Source organism: Toxorhynchites rutilus, chromosome 1 (genome assembly GCF_029784135.1).
Source record: "Toxorhynchites rutilus septentrionalis strain SRP chromosome 1, ASM2978413v1, whole genome shotgun sequence".
NCBI classification, from domain to species: Eukaryota; Metazoa; Arthropoda; class Insecta; order Diptera; family Culicidae; genus Toxorhynchites; species Toxorhynchites rutilus.
In genome coordinates, this window is record NC_073744.1 from 110,014,229 (window position 1) to 110,035,930 (window position 21,702).

General features: G+C 39.4%; 1 protein-coding gene and 2 long non-coding RNA genes across 5 annotated transcripts; 2 read left to right on the forward strand and 1 right to left on the reverse strand.

The window, feature by feature from the left end:
- Positions 1-494: 494 nt before the first annotated feature.
- Positions 495-1,702, reverse strand: LOC129762165 (uncharacterized). Its single transcript, XR_008740559.1, has 3 exons — positions 1,440-1,702; positions 950-1,380; positions 495-893 (listed from the first exon to the last, which is right to left on the reverse strand). It is a non-coding gene; the product is annotated as an uncharacterized LOC129762165 (long non-coding RNA).
- Positions 1,703-2,917: 1,215 nt separating this feature from the next.
- On the forward strand, positions 2,918-4,002 carry LOC129762095 (uncharacterized). The gene is made up of 3 exons (XR_008740537.1): positions 2,918-3,052; positions 3,112-3,548; positions 3,605-4,002. It is a non-coding gene; the product is annotated as an uncharacterized LOC129762095 (long non-coding RNA).
- Positions 4,003-7,026: 3,024 nt separating this feature from the next.
- On the forward strand, positions 7,027-12,789 carry LOC129762051 (integrator complex subunit 7). 3 transcript variants are annotated; one of them, XM_055760028.1, is made up of 13 exons: positions 7,027-7,156; positions 7,211-7,340; positions 7,399-7,545; positions 7,605-7,742; positions 7,797-8,369; positions 10,413-10,621; positions 10,679-11,012; positions 11,067-11,322; positions 11,382-11,680; positions 11,739-12,115; positions 12,170-12,276; positions 12,378-12,577; positions 12,669-12,789. In XM_055760028.1, exons 1-13 carry the CDS (start codon positions 7,066-7,068, stop codon positions 12,742-12,744), a joined length of 2,937 nt encoding a protein of 978 aa, XP_055616003.1. In that variant the 5' UTR covers positions 7,027-7,065; the 3' UTR covers positions 12,745-12,789. The 3 variants fall into 3 exon arrangements, with proteins under 3 accessions (XP_055616003.1, XP_055616004.1, XP_055616005.1); XM_055760029.1 differs by having other exon boundaries at positions 10,679-11,000; XM_055760030.1 differs by lacking the exon at positions 7,797-8,369.
- The last annotated feature ends 8,913 nt before the right edge of the window (positions 12,790-21,702 follow it).

Genomic DNA, 21,702 nt, shown 5'->3' on the forward strand with positions numbered 1-21,702 from the left:
AGATCGGGTCGATGAAATGTCAACAATCGACCTCAAATGCTGCCACCAAGACGGGTCTATGGTACTAGGTGTGGCCGTTTCGTCACTAAGTTTGTTAGGGGAGCGGTATATAAAAACAGTACGGAAGAAAGCAGAAGGGGAATTATTTGCTTGAAGCGTGAAAGAGACAGACTGATCACGAGCGAGCTCCGGCACAAGCGTATTGTGTTTTGTTTACAAACAAAACACAGTAGACTTCCAAGATGGCTGAAGAGTGGTTTTAGCAAGTTGGCCCACCTTAGGATATACTTCTACGCGCCTTGGCTGCCACCTTGCAATCGAGTTATCGACCTATCATATGCATTCATCGAACAATTTGACGCCACTTTTGCGCCAACATGTGCAAGGCGTCGACCTGCTTGCAGCGCTGCTTCCAGCACTGCTTGCTGCTTGTTTGGATTGGTTTGTTATTGAAAATGAAAAGGAAATACATTGATCGATTTTAATCATTTTATTGAAAAAAAATAATAAAAATCCATGTATAATAAAAATAAGGTATAGAATGGAATCGGTGCATCCGGGTTGTCTGGATTGACGATTCAAATCCGACTGAGTACATTGATGAATACCTCCTTGCCCTTGATGACACAGATATGTGGCTGAGGAGGATTCTTCAATGTGCGTGAAGCACGGGATCTCCGATGGGGAAAATTGCTCGAAATACTATCGATGGCCAGGTCCTGCTGCTGTTACTGTTGATGCTGTTCCCCGGAATAGCACCCTGGACTTAAAGGATACTGCTGCGGGAAAGCTGATGCTGTTGGCTGGTGTGACAGAAGTGGAAATAAGCAATGTGGTGATGAGGGAAATCATCTTTCTCATTCGCCGATTGATTGAGTCGGATGTATTCTTAGCTGAAACAAAATAAAATGATTAGTAAGTGAAAAGCACAAATGAATTCCCTACTCACCAGTTGTATGATCCGGATAAAAATGCGAACATTAAAATATCATGCGATTACGTTCGCTTACCTCGCCTATTTTCATTCTACTATACAACGGAATCAGTGCATTCGGGTTCTTCCGAGTGGTAATTCAGCTGAGAAGTTGATAAATACCTCCTTGTCGTTGAGTTTTCGTGTCTGAAGAGGATTTTTGAATGTGCGCGAAGCACGGAACCTCTAATGGGGAAAGTTCTTCGCAATACCATGGTCAAATTCTGCTGCTGCTGCTGTTAATGCTGTCCCCCGGCATTGCCAACAGGGGTTGGAGGTTACTGCTGCAGGAAAACGGATGTTGTTGGCTGCTGTGATAGAAGTGGAAATCCGCACTGTGGTGATGGGAGAAATCATCTTTCTCGCTTACCGATTGATGGAAGCAAACGAGTCGAATGTATTCATAGCTGATAAGACAAGATAAAATAATTAATAATTAAAAAGCCGAAATATATTTCATACTCACCAGTTGTATGATCCATTTGTTTTTGTTTGAGATGACAGTTTAGCGGAGTGGAAAAAAGAACCACCAGTGATGCCATTTGGTTTGTTTAATTATTCAGTATTTTCGACTAACGAACTATCCGCGTTGGCGATATTGGGGAATAGGCATGACAGTATGGATTTGCAGAAGGAATGAATACACTTTTAAAATGAAAATTATGAATGAACATGATTTTTCCTTAATCAAATTAGTACTCTATGTAAGTGAAAATCACCATTGCCTGCAAGTGGTGAAAAAACGTCATAAAAAATATGTTTTGAGATAATTTTATATTATAATGACAAGTTTTTTTGAGAATATCTGAACGTCTATAGAAAATAATTCAAATTAGGGTCATGACAACGTACTTTAAGTAGAAAAAATTATGCCAAGAAAAAAATTTCATACAAATTTTAGCAAATATAAACTGATTCGGGCCAAGGAGCTGGAATTGACAGGTGGTTCGTTTTCGACAGTATGAGGATAAGGCATGGATGATGCGAGAGGGGATGAAAAATGACAGCGGCTTTTTTTTGTTTATAAACAAAGTAGATCAAATCTTTATGCTACATAGCGGTCCCCACCAACATATACCTACGCTGGGCTGGTTTCAATCGAACTAGCTGTTGTGTCTCACAACCCGAACGATCAGGCGAGTCTTCAGCTAAAGCAGTACGGCACAAGCCCACCGGTTATTAAGAGCCACCTCTTTTATATACCCACTAGCAAAGCTCCCAAAATCGCTGAGTTTCCAATCCCAGCAGCAACGGCAACAACCCTCACGTCCCGTAGAACAGCAATGCAGACAATAACTTGCAGCAGTCACCGAAACACTACAATGATGCCAACAGCGTAAACAAAACCAACATTTATGCGCAGCAAACACATAGCGGCATGCACTCCTCATTGCATGCCATTTGTTATCCTCTTTCTCGGAAAACTCTAGCCGTTCGTTTGGCCGCTGTCAATTCGAACTCAAGTAATGGCTGAACAGCAGTTCTGACATAACGTTCCACCTTATTATACCGCCTTGATTCGGGCCGACTAATATGATAGAGAATAGTTTGCCTCATACAAACTAATGCCGTATCCAGATGTCGATACCTAATCGTCGTCATCGTGAATAGGTAACAGCGTTACGGTCGTTGTTAGGTCGATGTTTTTTTCGTCGATTGGATTGTGGGACCCACAATAATTTTTTCTACTTAAAGTACGTTGTCATGACCCTAATTTGGATTATTTTCTATAGACGTTCAGATATTCTCAAAAAAACTTGTCATTATAATATAAAATTATCTCAAAACATATTTTTTATGACGTTTTTTCACCACTTGCAGGCAATGGTGATTTTCACTTAAATAGAGTACTAATTTAATTTAGGAAAAATCATGTTCATTCATAATTTTCATTTTAAAAGTGTATTCATTCCTTCTGCAAATCCATACTGTCATGCCTATTCCCCAATATCGCCAACGCGGATAGTTCGTTAGGAGAAAATACTGAATAATTAAACAAACCAAATGGCATCACTGGTGGTTCTTTTTCCACTCCGCTAAACTGTCATCTGAAACAAACACAAATGGATCATACAACTGGTGAGTATGAAATATATTTCGGCTTTTTAATTATTAATTATTTTATCTTGTCTTATCAGCTATGAATACATTCGACTCGTTTGCTTCCATCAATCGGTAAGCGAGAAAGATGATTTCTCCCATCACCACAGTGCGGATTTCCACTTCTATCACAGCAGCCAACAACATCCGTTTTCCTGCAGCAGTAACCTCCAACCCCTGTTGGCAATGCCGGGGGACAGCATTAACAGCAGCAGCAGCAGAATTTGACCATGGTATGGTATTGCGAAGAACTTTCCCCATTAGAGGTTCCGTGCTTCGCGCACATTCAAAAATCCTCTTCAGACACGAAAACTCAACGACAAGGAGGTATTTATCAACTTGCTCAGCTGAATTACCACCCGGAGGAACCCGAATACACTGATTCCGTTGTATAGTAGAATGAAAATAGGCGAGGTAAGCGAACGTAATCGCATGATATTTTAATGTTCGCATTTTTATCCGGATCATACAACTGGTGAGTAGGGAATTCATTTGTGCTTTTCACTTACTAATCATTTTATTTTGTTTCAGCTATGAATACATCTGACTCAATCAATCGGCGAATGAGAAAGATGATTTCCCTCATCACCACATTGCTTATTTCCACTTCTGTCACTCCAGCCAACAGCATCAGCTTTCCCGCAGCAGTATCCTTTAAGTCCAGGGTGCTATTCCGGGGAACAGCATCAACAGCAACAGCAGCAGGACCTGGCCATCGATAGTATTTCGAGCAATTTTCCCCATCGGAGATCCCGTGCTTCACGCACATTGAAGAATCCTCCTCAGCCACATATCTGTGTCATCAAGGGCAAGGAGGTATTCATCAATGTACTCAGTCGGATTTGAATCGTCAATCCAGACAACCCGGATGCACCGATTCCATTCTATACCTTATTTTTATTATACATGGATTTTTATTATTTTTTTTCAATAAAATGATTAAAATCGATCAATGTATTTTCTTTTCATTTTCAACAAGCAGCAAGCAGTGCTGGAAGCAGCGCTGCAAGCAAGTCGACGCCTTGCACATGTTGGCGAAAAAGTGGCGTCAAGTTGTTCGATGAATGCATATGAAAGGTCGATAACTCGATTGCAAGGTGGCAGCATTTGAGGTCGATTGTTGACATTTCATCGACCCGATCTTGGCAGGCAAAACGGAATGTGGGGATCGAAAGAGAAAGTCGATGAAGAGAATCGATCAAAAAAGATAGACCCTTTTGACATGTTGCTCTACACTGAGAGGAAAATTTAGTAAATATGACAAATTTTTTGGTACATGTTACCAATTCTCTAGTCATTTTCTACCCTACTAATCATTGGTACATGTTACAAAAAAGAATGGTAGGCACATATGTCAAACAAACTACAAATTGTTGGTCCAATATTGGTGCAAAAACAGTGAAAATTTTGCTTCATATTTGTGAGAGGTAATCATCAGGGATAATGACAATATTTTTTAATAATTATTTTTAATTTAAAAAATTGTATTTGATTGCGTTTAATTCTACATACTTAGAATACATTATATTAATAACTTATTCTATAAACAACATCAATAATTCTCGTTGGAATCATTCTATAAACTGCGTACAAGAGGCAAATTTTAATCGCAGCCTCAACCACCTCAATTTGATGAGCATTTCCAAAGCAAGTTCCCGTTCCTCTTCCTGCTGCATCGCTCTGACTTGCATTAGCTGATTAGCAGAGTGACGGTAGAATTAGCACGTTTCATCCGTATTTTGTTCTCTCGTGACCCTATGAAGAAAATAAATACATATGTTAATGATAATAAATATGCAATAAATTATGTATGTTCACCTTATTTTTTTTACGGTCGATGATGTGTTGAAGAAAGATTGGATGGTTTTTGGTAAACAAGTATTACGAGTCTGGGATCATGCCAGCTGTAAAGACAAGGAAAAAGGTCAATAGTGTTGTAATGTATAGAATATAACTGATGTTTATCCTTGGTGGGAATATGAAAATAGTTTCCCGACCGAGGTGACTGATGTAATGATGTAAAAAAAACGAATACTTATCTCCGATTTGTTTATGATGAATGATTGTACTGCATATAATTTTAAGGCCAACTAAAAAAGAAAAAAATGGTATTAGGTCAATTATGTTAATATGGATCAAAATTTCTTGTGATATTTTCCCCGCCGAAAATATGAAAACAAATTCTCGGGGGAGATGAATACATAATTGAATTCAATAAAAACAAAGTGCTTGCATCCGATTCGCTTCGTCTCCAAAAGACAAATGGCAAAGTGCGCACATCACAGTTGTTAGGTATGACAATAAAAACAAACTTACTAATGGTATGAAGTAAAATATACGAATTCCTGGTAGGAACATTCATTGCGTCTGACATCTTTTTTACGCAATTTTAGTAATATTTACAAAAAATGTGTATATTTTACCAATGTTTTTGCTACTAAAGATTTGGTAGCAGCTTTTACTAAACTATTTCTCCAGTGTAGATATAGTACGATCAATGAGATACATATCGAGGGGGAGCAGTAGGCGAAGTATATCTGTATTGGCATGTAAAATATCGTGTCGTAATTATTTGCATTCAATATGATTTATTATTATTATTATTATTTATTATTATAATTATTTGCATTCAATATGGAATGTTCAAAGTATTCAGGGTTGCAAGATAATTTGAGCCGAAATTCTCATGAAATCATTCAACTGTTTGTTTTTTAACAGATGACAATTGTATTGTGGTTTATTTCGATTACTTATGTAGATCTCGAAAGCAGTAACATTTTCGGTGAAAGTTTTATTAATTGCCGATTATTTTCTCACAACATACACACCGACACTGAAATCCTTCAAAACATCAACTTCGTAACGTTAAAGTAATGAAAGTTCGTTTGTTTCTATGAACGTGGGGGAGTGGAAATGGCACATGGAAATATTACTTTATCCGTCTTTTTCGACGTGATTTCACGAATATTCACTGCACGCTGTCACATTAGCTTCATATTCAGCGGAAACTCTAATAAAATGTACGTTTTTAATTGATAAAACACTTCCTGAAAATAGCATTTTCACATAGATGTGGGAGGCAATCAAATATAAACGTATATATAAATATGACGTCACTATTTGAGAAATAGTTATGGCAGCGCATGCTATGTCGCTTGAAAAACCAATATCTTCATTACCTTTTTTCCAGAACTTGTAGTACGATAGAAAATTATTAGTATTTACCACAATTTAAGTGGTTCACTTTTTAGTGTGTAAAACCATTTATCACTTCCAAGGCGCTTATATCAATGTATAACAGGTGAAGCAACATCATCACTTCAATAAGATGGAATTACGGTTTGGGGAGCGGGGGTTGTTTGTTTTGTTATTGCTAGGATACGCCATTTTTGCATTTTCACATGCGAGAGTAGTGGAAATGAGAATGAAATTCTACAAAACATCCCTTCTTTTTCACATAAATTCGCGAAAGCCGAACATAGTAGGCATCGTTCGAATAAGCATCGCAGCAGTTTGTAGAGAGCCGCCTGCAGCGTTCTGATGCTGTTTGTAAATAATACCGACAGCAATTCCAATATGGCTGAAAGTGCATTTCATATGATTGTTTCACCTGGTATATATAGAGGCGCCTTGATCACTTCTACATCTGTAGCAAGACGGGTCTATGGTACTAGGTGAGGCCGTTTCGTCACTAAGTTGGTTAGGGGAGCGGTATATGAAAACAGTACGGAAGAAAGCAGAAGGGGAATTATTTGCTTGTAGCGTGAAAGAGACAAACTGATCACGAGCGAGCTTCGGCACTAGCGTATTGTGTTTTGTTTACAAACAAAACACAGTAGACTTCCAAGATGGCTGAAGAGTGGTTTTAGCAAGTTGGCCCACCTTAGGATATACTTCTAGGCGCCTTGATCTGTAGATCTTGGTAAACAATTTGACATTTCGAAGTTTTTAACATTATTTTTTGATTAACAGTGCGGAAAGCGGACATAGTCATGATGGGTACTCGGGCTAATATTTTCAATGAATCTTTTCTGAACGAAACAGATCAGGATGCTAATTCAGTGCTAATTGAGCTGGATAAAGGTTAGTTAGAAACAAAAATAGTTGTGAGTGGTTTACAATTTTTATTCTTTCTAGGTTTAAGATCAGCGAAAACCGGCGAGCAATGTGAAGCGATTATCAGGTTCCCCAAACTTTTTGAAAAGTACCCGTTTCCAATATTAATAAATTCGTCTTTTCTCAAGTTAGCAGAATTTTTCCGGATTGGGTAATTATCTTGCTGAAATTGTATACTTTATTTATAACCGCTTTTTAACAATTTACAGATCAAACTTATCTCGGTTATGGGTACTGCGTGTTTGTCAACAGAGTGAAAAACATCTGGAGAAGATTGTAAACGTTGACGAGTTTGTCAAGCGAATTTTTATGGTGATCCATTCGAATGACCCAGTAGCACGAGCGCTTACGCTAAGGTGAGACGATGCAGTTTGGTTAACGTACAGTTTCATCATCGCTCAATGTGAATCCATAGAACTCTTGGTGCTGTAGCTTGCGTTATTCCCGAAAAACAACAAGTACATCATGCAATTCGAAATGCTTTGGATAGTCATGACACAGTTGAAGTGGAAGCTGCCATATATGCTAGCGTTCAATTTGCCGCTCAATCGAAGTAAAATAACATTTTATTTTCTGAATAATATTATTATCATTTTTTTTCTTGAAGGACTTTCGCAATAGGAATGTGTTCCAAAGTAGCATCCATGATTGAATCATTACAAACCCCCGTGAGCATGAAAATACTACTGATACCGGTATTGCGCCACATGTATCACGATGCAAATACGGCCGCTTTGGTTAAAACACTATGCCGCAATTTATTGCCAAAATATCCATCCGAACAGTTCGTAATTGCCATCATTCAATCACTATCACACCTCTCGTACGTCACTTCAGTAGATATCCCTGACCAAGTTGATTTGCTGTTGGGCTATTTGATTGACCCTAGGAAACGAGTGCAGCTAGCGGTGCTGCAGTCTTTGAACAAGTTAGCCGAGAGGGGAGCTTATTTATGGCCCAAATGGGCTATCAATAAATTGCTGAAGTTGACAATGCAATGTAGCTACCCTAACATTGCATTGGATGTGATGGTAACGCTTACGGGCTGTCCAACAACTTGCCACACAATGTTGAACGAAGAAAGGAATCAACTGTTGGAGGTGTGTAAGCACTGCTTATTGTTGGAACAGAACACCGGAGGAAAAGCACTCACGATCCTGACAAGATTGGTCTCCTATTGGTAGTGTAGAAACTTATATACATCCGGTTGTGTTGGTTCCATAACTACATTTTATTATGTTTTTTTAAATTCGTTTATTTTTCAGGCTCAGTTACATAGTTACATAACTATGTTTTTATACTATTATGCATAAACATTTTTTGTCAGTTCTATAAATAATAAGATAGGGAATTGATCACTAACGGTCAGCAGCAGATCGTAATGTGAGTGCTAAGGGACTGGAATTACCATCACATGATGATTGTTGCGTGGACGTAGTAGCTAGAATAACACACAAAGATGGTCAATTGAGGGTTCTGAATAATAAGCTCATAATCGTTCGCTTAGTAGCGGATACGCAACCAATTAGGCTACGAAGGAAGGAAGGAAGGTATTGAATTAGAGAGACTTTAAACTCTGAGAGTTCATTCGTCTCTTAATAGGCTACGAAACTCCCAACCAATTCTTATATCTTTCGTTTGTTCAAATATTATCTTACTGAAGTCAATGGCATCCAGTGGCATCCTTTCTTTGTTACATGCTACTGATCATGACACAAAAGACAATTCTGCTTCTAGTAAACTAATCCCTCTTGAATTGGTGCATCTGCTTCCCCACTCTACTGTCCAAGCATTGAAATCCTCTCTCATAACGACTGGCTAGATTCACGATGAGTACATCCAGCAGGTAGTGGAACTGGTCCATCGTCCATCTGGGAGGTGCGTAGCAACTGCAGATGAAAGTTCCGTTGATTACAAAAATCACGAAACCCTCGCGTGACCTCGAGACTCCCTCCTGAATGGGATATCGGCCCATGACTTGAATGGAGGCCATTCCCATTTTATCCGTCACCTAATTGCCGTTACCGGAGGGAACGCGATAATTGCGACATCACAGTTTGTTTCTGTCGTTGACTGCCACAGCAGTTGCTATGTGGTGTCACAATGATAGAGCAGACGTTCATACTCTCTAACTTCAGCAACTTGTATGCTGCGTCCGTCAAGAGACGAATCGTTGCGGTCTGTGTCCCGCGATACGCCTTTCTGAATCGAATTTTCATCGGAACTTTGTCCACGATGTTTTCCTCCTCCAACAACATCTCAGTGGTGAACAGACTGAGGTTCCTGCATTCTATCGATGTCTCGGAGGAGAAGGTCCTTACGTTCGCTCCGTCGCCGAGAACCCTTTCGACAAGATCCTTGAATGCTAAGCTCCTGATTCCTTGAATGCTGAGCTCAAACAGCATTTCGCCATTCTGGGTGCGCCTGGACTTCACCACGCTCTCCTCCAGTTTCTTGAGGCCAGGGTCCTCTCGGGTCCAGCCAACCCTCCTACCTTTGGAGAAGCTGCAAATTACAGAGCAGTTTGCGGTTCTGCAGGAAGCGGTGATTCTTGGAACATATAACATAGTACACAAGTACACAGGTTTTTGAAATTGGTCGCATTCCCTTATAAGGAATCAATTATTATAATACAAATTCATACAAATCCAGTTGAAAGAATCAATTATTCTAATTCAAATTCGTACAAATCTAGTTGAATTTGCATTAATTTGTATTAGAATTATTGATTCCTTGTACGGGTTATTAATTTTGCGGCCAAGTTTTGTGGAACGTATCTAGGTCGTAAAGCGAGGTATGGGTGCAATGGGTTGTTGTTTTTAGGCTTTGCTTAGAACGATCGAAGACAAAACGGACGCTAGAATTCGATGTGTATGAGTGTAACATGAGGCGCGCATCACAAAAGTTAAAAGCGATGTTTCGCATCTGAATTCTGCGCCGTGTTCAAAGTCCGCTCTCGTGAGTTTGGCACACTTCGTACCAAGAAAAAACACATGTTTGTTATGAAGCTAATGCAAATAAAACTCGAGATAAGCGCAGCGTATGTTTTTTGAAGATTGCCGAGAAGCACAAAATATTCTTCCGTCACTCGAAGCTGTTGGCAAGTATTGATATAACGGTTTACTGGATCAAAATATTAATGTATCATCGTCTTACTCTTTGGAACCATCCATTTCATTATAATGCTCGTAAATATGAGAAAATAATATATATTTCGTTGCAGTCGTACCGAGAACATTCCACCACCGATATGTTTTATTGAGCATCTCAACATGAATCTGGAATATCTCATTCACTCTGCGTTACACAATAAAGCGCCACTGAAAGATTTCAAAATATATTTAAGATGTGGCATACAGCTATCGAAAATAAATCAAGAATTTGGTGAAAATTTTGCGGAAACCTTGGCAGAGCTACTGGTGGAGGACTCAGGTAAGGGTGAATGAATGTGTCTGACTCTTATTGCTGACCCATTTGGGATGTTTACAGAATACTCCGTTCCTCATCTCAAGCTGATATGTGAAGCGCTTGGGGCTATTTGTTCGAGTTTTTCTACGAGCTATCAAATCGCACAGAACCAAACCGATGAAATTCATCATCCATTGAAAGCTATTTTAATTCCCATATTGACCAAACTGGAATCCTACAATGAAGCATCCACACTGGATCGTAATGATACGTGTGTGATTGAGTTACTTGTTTCGATCAGTTTACAAGCGATGCTCGGTTCGTTGATGAATGAAAGGGTGATGCAGATTTACAATAACTTGCTCAAATTTTTGAACTATTGGACGCAGTACAGAATCGCCAGGTCAGCTTCAAGGTATTTCATCACTATTTCGTTTTTTTTTGAATAATTCACCGATTATTTTTACAGATACGGTCAGCACTTTCTTGCTGCATTAATATATCAAAAACTTTGTAAGCATGTTTCCCTCGAAAAGCTGCATTTCTATTTGACAGCTATGTTCCAAATATCCAAAGCGGAATGTATGTTGAATTACGACGCGGAATACGAACAACTCGTGTTAGATTTTCCAGGTAATTTACAGCCAGATAATTCAAAGTCATCTTTGTTAGATCGTTTGGAAAAGGCAATAAATTTGTATTGCATGGCGCAGTCTACATTGAAGGTAGGATTATAGATGCGAAATGTATTCTTCATCCATTGTTTATACATCTTTGTATGCAGGCTACATCATCTCCCCAACATCCCATGAATTTTCAATTGGAAGTTATCAATCTGCGGTGCCAATTTCTACAAGTTTTACATGGTATTGTTGTATCAAGAAATACGTTATGCATCACTCCACCCTCCGCCATTTCAAATACTCTGGCACAAAATCTACGGGATCCGCTACAGAAATTTGGACACGTAACTAATCAGCTTCGGAAAAACGTTAAAATACTTAAATCTTGTGAAGAAGCCTACTGCAAGCTGTATAAGAGTTCTTTCGATGCCGACCCTTGTACGCTGGAATACCTCAATATGTAAAATTTACAGTGTACCTATTTGTTGAAATTTTGTAACGCAATTTTTCCCTAATAGCATACAACATCTGTGCTCAATCATGCAGACGTCGATAGAGACGATATCGTTTACAACACCAACCGATTCTGCCAATCATCCCCCGAATTGCTCCTATCCAGAAACTAGATATTTGCTTTTCATCTGCCAGACGGTATCGAAACAGATGCAGACGTTTCCCAACGAAATAAGTTCGACAAAGTCAATCACCAATAAGCATATGGACATGCTTCTCAGACAAATCGAAATTGTTATCAAATCTGCCCATTGTATGCCAAGATTTTTCTTTCAAGTCTTGCAAAATACCTCTGTGAAGCTGGCTCTGACCCCTCAGCCACGTATTGCTGGGGAACCAATATTGGTGCCACCCAACAGCAATTTGGTAGTGAAAGTAGAAGGTAAGAATAGAAGTCCGAACCGAAAGCTTCATATTCACCAATTCAATTCTACAGGTGTTATACAGCATTATGGTAAAAAGCCGTCATTGTTTCGTTCTATAGAGAGTGTCCAAATAACATTATCTACCCAGTATGTGACAGCGAGAATGAACGATATTAAGGCAAGTAAAGTTTTATAGTTAAACTATTACAGAACTCCGCAATTTCTGTATCAGTAGTAAAATAACACACAGAAAATTTCCTTCCGAAACATTACCGACAGATAAATACAGAGAACACTGTGCTGACCCAAATAGTGAAACCCCATCGGGATTTTCTGAGCGGCAACTTTTTACTGTCGTTGAATAATGCAGTTCAAGCTTATCCTGGGGCGAGCGTATCGAGCGGCGGACAATGGCAAGTGACCCTGGAAACATGCGTTATCGATCATGATGGGATAGTTTGGACTGCTGGACCAAAAAGGTAATTGTTCTTGCTAAGCCTTATGTTATACTTCACACGTTTACACGTCATAAAAATATTCTAATCCTAATTATGACATGTTTTATTTCAGCGTTCTACACGTGCGCATCCCCGAAGATAATCATAAGCAGAGCATGAACGTACAATCTTCTGCGCGACGATTTTAACAATTGTTTATTTAAATATACATTCAATATATTGTAAACTGACCAGACGTCCCGCGTCAGATTACGTCCCGCGAAACGTCCCGCGTTTGTCAAAACATTGTTAGTCGCTAGTTCTAGATCGTTTTCTCTATGAGCCAAAATTCTTTCATGATCTGTGTGGGAATCGTAACCGATTAAAACGAATGTTCTGATTCAGAGTTCTGTTGGCCAGATCATGAAGAGCATGGAGTAATACTATTTCTCGTATTTTTTCCCGATACTCATCAAGACAAAAAACTTCTTCCTCTGTTTTTGACTACAAGGGTGTAACCGTTAAGAAATCGTACGTCTGAAATCATCGCGACATTAATTTTTCAAATTTTTATCAAATATCATATGCACATTGCTCTGCATATTCGGCAGGTAATATGAACACGAAATTTGGCGGTCCTCTCAGGGAAGGCCAATACGTCTATGACAAGCTTAAGGATAAACACCGACAATAGTTGTAGGACGCGTTGCTTATATCTTCAGCAACACAATTCAGGCGGCTGCGGATCAACTTCCCGTAGATGTTGAAGGGATAATTATCAAGATTTACAGTCATTTCAATATTTATACCGTCGACGCTGAAAGATTTCCATGAGGAAAAAGAGGTGGAGTATATGAAAATTCTGGGTAATCGAGTTTTCAAAATATTTTAGCCATTAAAATCCAATATTTGTCTATTGATAGCAGCCCCAGAGTTCTTTGAGACTTTTTCGAAGATAAATGATCTGAAATGTGGTTGTTAGGCTGCAGTTTTCCATACTGATGGATATTGAGAGTGGCAATATTACAATCAGTTGTAAGTTGCATCTGAAATTGACGATCTCTGGTTTAAGCACCGTGAAAGCGTAAGTAATCAGTTTGTACCATTAAATGTACAAAATGAACTGAAAGTTCTTGGGGAAAAATATATTTATACTGAAGGTTTTGTGGAGCTTATCGCATTATTTGTCATGCCAAAAATTTCACGAATGAACGAGACTGGTTAAATTATTTTTGTATATTTTTTCAGCTAAGTTTACATAACTTATATTCACAACGTTGTTTTTGACGTAGAACTACGTCTTTCATTAAGGGGGCCAAATCAGAAAACAGGTCACGTTTTTATGAAATAAAGTTAACGTTAATAACTATTTTTGCCGCGAACGGATTTTGGCGATTTACATACTAAACGAATCGGAAATTCCGTAAGATTTGTTTAAAATGATATACGTTAGAATCTCCTTGTTTGTAAATGGTTCAAATTCATGAAAACTTTAAGCGTTTCCATTTTCCCATACATTTGTTCTGTCCATTTGTGTGCTTTCCCGAACAGAGCTATCAATAACGAGCAACTTATCGACGACCACCGGAGGGGAAATCGTAGGATTTAAAGTCTCCGTGAACAAAGGAAAAGTAGAAGAATGAAGGGGAATACTTGCCTAGAGTATAAACAGTGGATCTCGCTGAGGCAAACTTTCATTCGGCATTGGATTGTTGAGCAATTCAGTTCACTTTGCTTTCGCTGCGCTTCGATCTAAGATTGGACCCCACCAGTGGTAATCCAACTTGGATATCGTCGTTTGGTTTTTCTGTTCGTTTTTCGCGTTATTCGTATTGTGTGCTTTTCTTTCCGCGTCATAAATTGGACGCTTCGCGTAGTGTGTGATGAGCAAGAAGGAAAGGAAGGCAGGCTTGAGCCCTGCAAAAAACGAACGCATTGCCAGGGGCAATAAAACTTCGAGGCAAGCGTCATCTAATGATGCACGCGATGTTGGTGCAGTGAAAAGCGATCGCACTGAACCGAGCCTTTGTGAGTGTGATACCGCATCGAACAACATCGAAGTAGGCGATTTCGGCGCATCGGTCGAAAATGTAAACGCCATTACCCAGGCAGCAACCAAAATCAAGCTTCCCCCGCTGGTGGTGAAGGTCTTGACAAACTCATCAGCGAATTCGCATCGATGAGTACAAGCTGGGTGGCATAATTCAGTCTTTTTTCAAGCAGTTAACATTGTTTTTTTTTCGTCATCATAAGGGCTTTGTTGGAGCCTTTGAGAATGCATCAATGCATTAAACTGACGTCATGGCAAATCAGGCGTAAAGGTTGTGCGCCAAAAAATTATTTGGGGAAAACCAAACATATTGAATGTCTTACTGGAATGTTATAAGTTATTTGGGTTCGCGTGCCAGTCGCAAAACTGCCTTCAACTAGGATTGCATTTGCGCTAATATTGATCATAATGAAGCATTGTTACTGTTTTCGAGGTTGTTATTAACAAAAAGAGTTTATTTCGCTTGTTTAGTCACAAAGTAGTAGATGTCGTTCTGGAATTTTGTATGTGATTAGATTTCGCTTGCCAGTGGCAAAACTTCCTCCACTAAGGGTGACAGCTGCGCTTCTCTCGAGCATGAGAAAGTAATGGAACTTTTTTCGAGACCAGTAATATTAACAGAAGCGTTTCTTTTGAGAATAGCGCAAAATGATAAGAAGGGTTTGTATTCCTAGCAGTTTCAAGCCACCAATGTATGGCTCTGTATGCATGCTATGGCGAACGCTTGTTTGGCGCTTGGTTTGCGTTGTACGATGCCTAGAGGTGCGATTCCTTTGAGACAATACTATTTCAGAGATTATTCTACTAAGCAGTTGTTTCTAAAATTTCACAGCATTATAGAATAATATCCGAAGGTATAAACAAGCGACTTATATAAAATAACAGCGTAGTTCTACGTCAACAATGCGGTCGTATCTTGGACACAACCTCCTATAATTTTTTTTTGTTGGCGTCCCGCGTTAGACCTCTGGTCATATGGTCACTTCAATATATTGTATTATTCATTCTAACGTTTTTAAACCATACGGAAGATCCGTTATTTAATCATGAGAATGGCACGAACTGGAGAAACTTTTATTTGAAAAAAAAGTTGATAAATACGTTTTTCAGTGATGGTTTATTTTGCAAACTGATAGTCAACATTTTTCTTCTTTGATTTTAAGGGATTCTAAACTTTGCAGTACATTCGCCTATATATATATATATATATATATATATATATATATATATATATATATATATATATATATATATATATATATATATATATATATATATATATATATATATATATATATATAACTTTCTATATCCTAGTGTTTGTTAGGAGTTGTTATTCTTATAACAGACATACAACTGCACTAGCGTTATACTTCGACAATTGTATGTCGTCACCATGTACAGTGCTAGAACCTTACAAGCAACTCGGTACAATCGCTGCGTCTGTACCGAGCAGTTTCACTGTTGTACATGGCTACAGCTTGTCAATTCCAACTGTGCGCAGCGTCATAGACGGTTAGTGGTGGGTAGCATGAATAAATCGATTCAAAACACTTGATAAACATTCTTTTCATTGACTTTTGTTTAGTTTTTTTTTTGATAATTTAGACGCTAAATATTGAAAATGTTCTGGAACGCGAAAGAAAGACCGAATAAACTTGTATTAACGCTTTATTAGAACGAAGGTGTTAACTGCACGAAGTGCTTACATGGAGTGAATAAAGAGTAAACGTGTCTCTTCCATTACACTGTTTGTTTGTTTGCTTGACAACCTGCGTTGCTGTACCGATTGCTACTTCGATGACACCCCCTCTCAATCCGCTATTCCGAGACGGCGTCCAAGTTGTTCTAGACGATAGCGTTCCATCGGCTTGGTGAAGAAATCAGCCAGTTGATTTTCGGATCGCACATGTTCAATCTTCACGCTGCCATTGGAAATGTGATCCCGTATGAAATGATGCTTCACATCAATATGCTTAGAGCGTTTCGATTCACAGTTCTTGTCCATCCCGATACAACCTTGGTTGTCCTCGTAGATTGTGACTGGAACACTGGAGCTCTTCAATTTCAGATCGTCGAGAATGCCAGAGAGCCAAACTGCTTCCGATACTGACGAGCTGAGTGCGATGTTTTCAACCTCGCTTGACGACGTTGCCACCGTTGTTTGCTTTTTGCTTGACCAGGTTACGAGATTGCCAAACACGAAAAAGGCAAAGCCACTTACTGATTTACGATCATCGGCGTCTGAGGCCCAATCCGCATCGACGTAGCCTACCAACGGTTCAGCAGAACTCTGTCGATTTAATAATAAATCTTTGGCTTTCGTCCCTTTGATGTAGCGAACTACTCTCTTCAAGCTTTGCCTTCTGCTGGAACCTTCCTAAGAAACCCACGCTGATCATCACGTTGTTTGATGTCATCATAGCTGTTGGTGTTGTGCCAGCGGAATAACTTTCGCTTTGGTAAAAAGTCTCTAAGGGAATTGTGCTCATTTGGAAATTAAACTACTAAAAAATGAGCACTACTAGTTTTAAGGTTTTATTCGCTTTGTAAATTTCACTTAGGATATGTAACACTCATGGAATCTAAAACTTGAATGAGGAAAAACACTGCATCGCAAACTATGCGCTCGTATTTCAATTGCGCAGTATTTGCACCCACCAATCAGCATCACTCCTGTAGTTGTGTTGGTTGTCTCTCGCTAGTTTCGTTGTTCTCATTCTGCCCACGCGAGGTTGTTGGATGTTACATGTTAGAACATGTTCTTCAAGCGTGCTCCTTACTTGCATCGGAAAATTATTGGAATGTTTTACTCTCACATTTGCTAATTTATTACTATATCCGTTCGCTATCGCGAACAGTAGCACATGGGTACATCTGGGGAAATTGAGTCGCCAGAAATTGTTTATAATACACGAAAAAATCAAACAAGCTTGGAAGCCGTTCGCTACGCCTCGACATCGACTCACTAATAGCGAATTCGTTTTTGTTCAGTTTCAACCCCAGTGCCGCACTAACTGCTGTCAAAACGTTTTTTTATTCACTCAGTGTCGCACTAGTTCGCCCCGAAAACTGTTAGTTTCGCACTGAGATGTTTCACGGGTTGGCACTCGGGTTCACCAATACAACTATACTGAACTGTCAAGTTCCGAATATTATTTTGGAAAATCTAAAAATAAAGACTATGAAAATGGAAAACCTGCTGCTTTTGCTTTTGTATTATTGGAAGCGTAATCCAATTCGGATTCTGATTTTGAAGAGTATATTCGAGTAGACGGCATTAAGCTACGTGTGCTTTCATTGGGAGGTGAAAATAATGATGGATATTCAGGTGGAATAAATTTCAAAATCAAAATTATGAATGAAAATTTACTTTAACGTATCGAATATTTATTTTATGTGATTAAATAAGAGGATTTTTCCGATATCGCAGAAACATATTGAACGAAAACTGTGTCTAATGATGATTTTATATTATAATAGTAATTATTTGTGGAACAAACAGGAAATGCATCGACAAATGGTTAAGTGAGTGTCAGAACTACATGTGTTAGGTAATCGAACAATATGAAGTCCAAATTTTCATTCAAACTTTTATATGTTTACACTGCACTTGGCCCTTCTGATCTATTTTTTTTTATTAATCCGATTATTTTTACAGGCTCAGTTACATAAGTTTAATGGAGCCAAACTATTAACTATATTTCAACTAGCATATATCAACATGTTGTTTCCTTAATTCTATGGTTAATGAAATAGGAAACCGATTACTCGCGGTCGACTCGAGTTTAGAAGGGTTACACATTTTCATTAGGAAAAGGATGGGATGTAAGGAGATGTGTGTTTACACTCGCACTCACATTCACATTCACATTCACATTCTCATTCACACTGACACTTCACACTCAATTCTTAAAACTATCCTTACATTTAATATGTGTTTACAATTTAACTTATTCTAATGTTAGTAGGAAGGGAACCGATAGCTCGCGAAGGACGAAAAGGAGGGGAAAAGGATGTATGAACAATCACACTCGAAGATCGATAGCTTTAAGGAAAACATATATTTGGGACATGTAATCAAGGTCTAACCGAGCCAACACATCTCTCACCGGCACATTGGACTGCTTTCCTCCAGCCCGAAGGGAGTTTTCTAAATTCGATCTGGCGACAAGATACAACTCGCACGACCAAACAACGTGTTCGATGTCGTGGTAACCATGGCCACAACCGCAGAGATTGCTGTCGGCAAGATTAAAACGAAAAAGCAGCGCGTCTAACGAACAGTGATTGGACATGAGTCGGGAGAAGGTGCGAATAAAGTCCCGACTCAAGTCCAGACTTTTGAACCACGGATTGAGGCTAACCTTAGGGATAATTGAGTGGAGCCACCGGCCCAATTCATCTTCGTTCCATTTGCGTTGCCAGTTAACGATGGTATTTTTACGAACTAAAGAATAAAATTCATTGAAGGTGATTTGACGCTGATAAATTTCGCCTTCAATTGCACCTACCTTTGCTAATGAGTCAGCCCTCTCATTACCCGGAATTGAGCAATGTGAAGGGACCCAGACAAAGGTAATGACATAACAGCGTCTGGATAAAGCACTCAAAATTTCTCGTATTCTCTCAAGGAAGTACGGCGAGTGCTTTTCCGGCCTCACTGAACGGATAGCTTCGACAGAGCTCAGACTATCCGTTACAATGTAATAGTGTTCAACAGGTCGTGAGGCGACGCTGTCCAGCGCCCAGTGTATTGCTGCCAATTCAGCAATATACACTGAGCAAGGATACTGAAGACTGTGTGAGGTGCTAAAAAAATTGTTGAACACTCCAAATCCTGTGGACTCATTCATAGAGGACCCATCAGTAAAGTACATATTATCACAATTGACACGCCCATACTTTGCTTCGAAAATCGTAGGAACGATCCCCGATCGATGATAATCTGGAATTCCATGGATATCCTGCTTCATGGACAGATCAAAATGCACAGAGGAATTGATGTAGTCAGGAAAACAAACACGGTTGGGAATATACGAAGAAGGATCAACCTGCATGGAGACGAATTCATGATATGAGCTCATGAATCCAGAATGAAAATTTAGCTCGATCAGCTGCTCAAAATTTCCGATCACCAATGGGTTCATAACCTTACACCGGATGAGGAACCGAAGAGATAATAAATTGAAGCGATCTTTTAGTGGGAGTACGCCTGCCAAAACCTCGAGGCTCATGGTATGCGTTGAGGGCATACATCCCAGCGCAATACGGAGACAAAGATACTGAATTCGCTCGAGTTTAATGAGGTGTGTTTTGGCAGCTGATTGAAAACAGAAACTGCCATACTCCATCACTGAGAGAATAGTTGTTCGATACAACATTATAAGATCTTCGGGGTGGGCTCCCCACCAGGTGCCGGTAATTGTACGGAGAAAGTTTATTCTTTGTTGACATTTTTTACTCAGATACCTAATATGGGCCCCCCAAGTACATTTGGAGTCGAACCAGACCCCAAGATATTTGAATGACATAGCATGAGTGATCGGTTTACCCAAAAGTTGAAGCTTTGGTTTTGCTGGTCTATGCTTCCTAGAAAAAACCACTATCTCTGTTTTCTCCGTGGAGAATTCGATCCCTAGCCCAATGGCCCAGGTTGAAAAATTGTTCAAAGTATCTTGTAAGGGTCCTTGCAGGTCGGATTCGTTTGATCCTACGACAGACACCACTCCATCATCTGCAAGTTGTCTTAGGCTGCAATTTTGTGTAAGGCAATTGTCGATGTCGCTTACATAGATGTTGTACAAAAGGGGGCTTAAACATGAGCCCTGGGGGAGTCCCATGTAGGAGACCCGACTTACTGTCGAATCCCCGTGAGAAAAATTCAAATGTTTCTCACAAAGCAAGTTATATAACATATTATTCAATAGAGGCGGCAGACCCCGAGAGTATAATTTGTCTGACAGGACCTCTATTGAAACTGAATCAAAGGCCCCCTTTATGTCCAAGAATACTGAAGCCATTTGTTTTTTTTCGGCGTAAGCCATTTGAATTTCTGAAGAAAGCAACGCAAGACAATCATTTGTCCCCTTGCCCCTGCGGAACCCATATTGTGTATCTGAGAGTAGGCCATTCGTTTCAACCCATCGATCAAGACGAAACAAGATCATTTTCTCCAACAATTTCCGTATACAAGACAGCATTGCTATTGGGCGGTACGAATTGAAGTCGGACGCGGGTTTTCCGGGTTTTTGAATAGCTATAACTCGTACTTGTCTCCAATCATCTGGAACAATATTATGTTCCAGAAACCGATTGAATAAATTCAACAAGCGATGTTTCGTCACATCAGGGAGGTTTTTCAACAAGTTGAACTTAATTCGATCCGATCCCGGAGCAGAATTGTTACATGAAAGGAGAGCAAGAGAGAATTCTACCATCGAAAACTCATAATCAAGATCGCACCTATCTTGTGGTATATTTCGAACAATTTTTTGCACGGGAGCGGAATCGGGACAAACCTTTCGTGCAAAATTAAAAATCCATCGATGTGAATATTCTTCGCTTTCATTCGTTGAAGAGCGATTTCTCATGTTTCGAGCCACTTTCCATAATTTTTTCATTGACGTTTCTCGTGACAAACCTCCCACGAAATTTCGCCAATAAGCACGTTTTTTCCCTTTGATCAAATTTTTGAACTGATTCTCAAGGGCTAAATACGTTTGAAAATTTTCAGGAGTTCCACGTTTCCGAAAAGCTTTAAATGCATTCGATTTTTCTATATAAAGCTCGGAACATTGGCTATCCCACCATAGATTGGGAGGCCTTCGGGAAATGGTGGAACCTGGAATGGGTTTCGTTTGAGCGCGAACTGCGCTGTCATAGATCAAACGAGAAAGGAAGTTATACTCCTCCAATGGAGGTAAACCATCTCTGGAATTGATGGCTAGAGCAATCGCGTCCGCATATTTTTTCCAGTCAATGTGTCTTGTGAGGTCATATGCCATGTTTATAGATTCAGAAGAATTCGACCCAATGGTGATGGAAATTTTGATTGGCAAGTGATCACTACCGTTGGGGTCCTGGATTACATTCCACTTGCAATCTAACGATAGTG